Here is a 3713-nt window from a genome sequence, read left to right on the forward strand (position 1 = left end):
ATCCCTAGCCCTACTTGATCATTGGGTCAGCAAGCCAGACTCCATCACTAGTAGAGAAAAGCCTTGCAGTGACGTGAAAAAACCACCCTTAGTGGCATGGTCTTGGCACACCGTTGATGTCGCGTCAGTGGTATTTGGTAACTATGGTGTGTCGCCGCCACACCACAGTTTTTTTATACATGTCACGTGCTGAGTCGAACGCCACATGTATCACATTTTCTAGTGGCATGCCATGCCACTAATGTAATGATCTAAAATAAAATACAATACGCCGTAATTATCGAAATTGATAACAAAACCGAGAATTCAAAAATCTCAGCATAGTTCACATATAGAGGACTTAACATAGTTCACCGCCCATCTAAATCTCAACATAGTTCACATGCACAGAGGACCTATACAATAGTACACCACACGAACAACTAATAATTGTGATGATGTTAATGACAAACACTACTGTACGTTCCTACGCGTTGGTCTAGCAGTCCATATCAGAGCTTGTCCAATATGTATGTACACTTCTCACGAAGTCCCTCCATCCATTGACGGCGAACATCATACGACCATCTTGCATCGTTTTTTAACCAAGGTTGGTGATGTCAACAGCTGCTCCAACACATACTCCAGCTACGCCTTCAGTAGGGATAGAAAGGGAGAATCACACTCTTATGGTAATTTCTAGTATGCCAACCAAAAATAATGTGAAAGAGTAGTGCCACCACAAGATATGCATGGACACAACATAACAAAACGAAGAAAAGCTTATAGGTTGAAAGAAACATACCATAGTGTTTCTGTTGAAATTTGTGCTTGTTAGCCCGTTGACATATGAAACCCCGATGCAGGTATTGAGTGGAGGTATAATTTCCAAGACATGGTTTTTCTCATGCTCGGTAAGGTTGCATCTTTGAGCGAACATGATAGATTCCAATGCGACATCCTCCGTCTCCTGGGCCTCCTCCTCCTCCTCCTCGTCTAGTATATCACCAAAGTTGAGATAGATGATGGTTCTCCTTGGCACTTGAGCTACCAAGTTAAAGTGCATCATCTATCCTCAAGTGAGATTCTTATCTCTAATGAACCTCCTCCATCCTTGGCCACGCGGGGTGGAGGCGGCGGTGATGGTGAAGACACTGACCGGTGGCAGAACGGGGAGAGTGGGGAGCGGAGAGAGGGGTGGCGCCAGGGATGGAGCAGAGGAGGTAGGCAGCGCGGGGTGTGTATCGGAAAAAAGAGGGGTGAGGGTGGGGTCGATCAGTGTCGGGGTTTTCGTGGCCCCATCGTGAACCGCTTGTTTGTTAGGACCAATTCGCGACGCCACTAGCGGCGTGGCCGGCTCCTGGCAACTGTTTACTCTATTTTCATTCTAAATTGTTTTTAACAAATAAAAAAGCTTGACAATTTTTGAAGAAACGTTTAGTGGCGTGGTGAAAAATATACGCCAGAAGTAGAAATTCTTAGTGGCGTGTTGATAAATGTCACGCCACTGAGGTTGGGCAGTCGGTGTTGGCTGTGGGCTCACTTTTCTGTGGTGTGACACTCGTTCTGCCACGCCGGTGGTAGACCCATACCGGTGTTACCTATGCCGTATTTTTAGTTTGCTACGCCACATATCACATGACTCATATAAACTATTTTCTACTAGTTGCATATAGCGTACATATATTTTTCTTCCTCACTATCTCCTTATCAAAATAAATCTTTATCGGAAATAATCTAATTTGTATAAGACTCCTCTGGTAGCTAGATAGGGTACATGCATAAAAAATACTCGCCAAATGCCTATCGATTTTTCATAGGCATACTCCTACGTACTCCTACGTATGTTAGATTGACGACTACTCATTTACTATACCAATCAGCTGGCCCCGATCGTGGGATATTGGCCGAAAATACGTGGTGGAACATGGTTCAACGGAATCCAATTTACTGTAGCGTCCTAAAATCCGTATTTTCTGACATTTAGTTTTTTTAAATAAAAGCATGTAGACGATGCATGTATGTATGTGCATACCCATATTTTACCCACATTCAAAAGTAGTATGTAGCTTAGGCAAAAATCAAAAGTTTTAGATGAATAGTCTAAAGAAAATTCGCCCCCTCCTGAAATTTTTGTAACTTATAATCACGTAACTATGTAACTTCATGGTCGGGTAAGTTGCGGAACCCAGGTTCCAAAAATTCACTTTAGATATTGGTGACAAATTCAGAACTTGGCAACTTTACCAATCAGCTGGCCCCGATCACGTCTAAGTTTTGACATCGGGACATATAGAGTGCTCTGCAATGAATGATCACATGAAATGCTGTAAAAACATGTAAACTGTAGAAACCTGTATCATCGGGACATACTCGTAATACGTCGATGATGCAATTAACCTGTTGATATCTCTATCCAAGAAGGCGATCACACTGACAAAATATTTATTTATTATTACGTTGACGATACATGACTACATGGACCACATAAAGGAGCGGAAAACACTGGAACACGGACTGAAAAGAAATACAAACGACAGTTGAGATACAGACGCTCATCAAGGAACCATGGACATGAGCGTTTCTTCTTCCAGGCGGCACTAGCTAGCTAGAAGCCTAAAGCTAGACACAAGGTTGAGCTTCAGTTCAGGCTGTGAGCCATCACATGAACTAGAGATTATCATGGGCCAATAGCAGGGATCCCAGGAATCACCACCAGCGGGCCGGTAATGGTGCTGGTACCGGTAGCGGTTCCGACAAGCGGCAGGTCTGGCAGCCCCAAAACCTTCGCCTCGCCGACGCCGGCGGCGCCGGCACCGGCACCGCGTGCCGCTGCAAGTGTCTGTTCCTTGCCGTTCAGCTCCCTCCCGTCGCAGTACGCGACCACCACCAGCAGCAGGAGCGCGACGGCGAGACACTTCGCCATTGCTAACTGGGAGGTTCTGGAGTAGTGGTCGTGAGGAGATATCCTTGTGTGGCTGTGTTTGCGTGAGCTTCGGTTGGGCTTAGCATCGTCGTCTGCGTTGCTTTTATAGGCGAGGGGGCAGTGCGTCGTCGGCGCAGGAGAGAAGGATAGAGAGGTGTGACATGCGGGATATCCTCCTCAAGTATACTGCCACGGGCGGGGAGAGAGTCAGGTATGGCGGCATGTCACCGTCGTTGGTTGGATTGGAATGGGGCAGATGGCTTCGTCTGGCCGTGAATCCTTGCCGACTTACCATAGTCGAGTAGTCAAACTGGTCAGATTGGTTTGCGTTTCTTCAGCAGATATGTTAGTTTTCTGCTCTTGGAATTTTGTGTGCTAGTTGGTGTGGTACTGTGTTGAACCATGGCTGCCTAGGCCAGTTGGTTTGAGACGACGGGTGTCCTACCAAAAAAAATTGCTCGTCCGTGAGGTTTGTAGTTGTTTGGACCGGTACACAATAATTGGCTTGCCCATCACAAAAGCGACACAATTGTCAGGATCTTAGAGTTATCTCCATCAAATGTGACGTACACGAGATTTAACTGACTTGCGGCAGCATAAAATGCTTTGTTAGGGTGATTGGCATTGGTCTCAGTGTTGCAAGGGAACTATGGATTTCACTGAAATGTACATAAGAACGATAAATTTTAAGTTGATTCTATGTATAGAGCACTTTTATTCATCCATAAGTGCAAGTCCGTAATAACAAAAAAAATCTGGAAAATAAAAAAATTAAAAGCAAAAAAACAACGTGGCATCTTTGCAAAGG

General features: G+C 45.1%; 1 protein-coding gene across 1 annotated transcript; it reads right to left on the minus strand.

Annotated features, from left to right (window-relative positions):
- Nucleotides 1-2413: 2413 nt before the first annotated feature.
- On the minus strand, nt 2414-2997 carry LOC124686907. Its single transcript, XM_047220784.1, has one exon. It carries the CDS (start codon nt 2903-2905, stop codon nt 2660-2662), a length of 246 nt encoding a protein of 81 aa, XP_047076740.1. The 5' UTR covers nt 2906-2997; the 3' UTR covers nt 2414-2659.
- Nucleotides 2998-3713: the final 716 nt, after the last annotated feature.

Source organism: Lolium rigidum, chromosome 2, assembly GCF_022539505.1.
Source record: "Lolium rigidum isolate FL_2022 chromosome 2, APGP_CSIRO_Lrig_0.1, whole genome shotgun sequence".
Lineage (NCBI taxonomy): Eukaryota > Viridiplantae > Streptophyta > Magnoliopsida > Poales > Poaceae > Lolium > Lolium rigidum.

Coding starts and splice junctions, on each gene's coding strand:
- LOC124686907 (XM_047220784.1), bottom strand. CDS start 2,905: ATGGCGAAGTGTCTCGCCGTCGCGCTCCTGCTGCTGGTGGTGGTCGCG.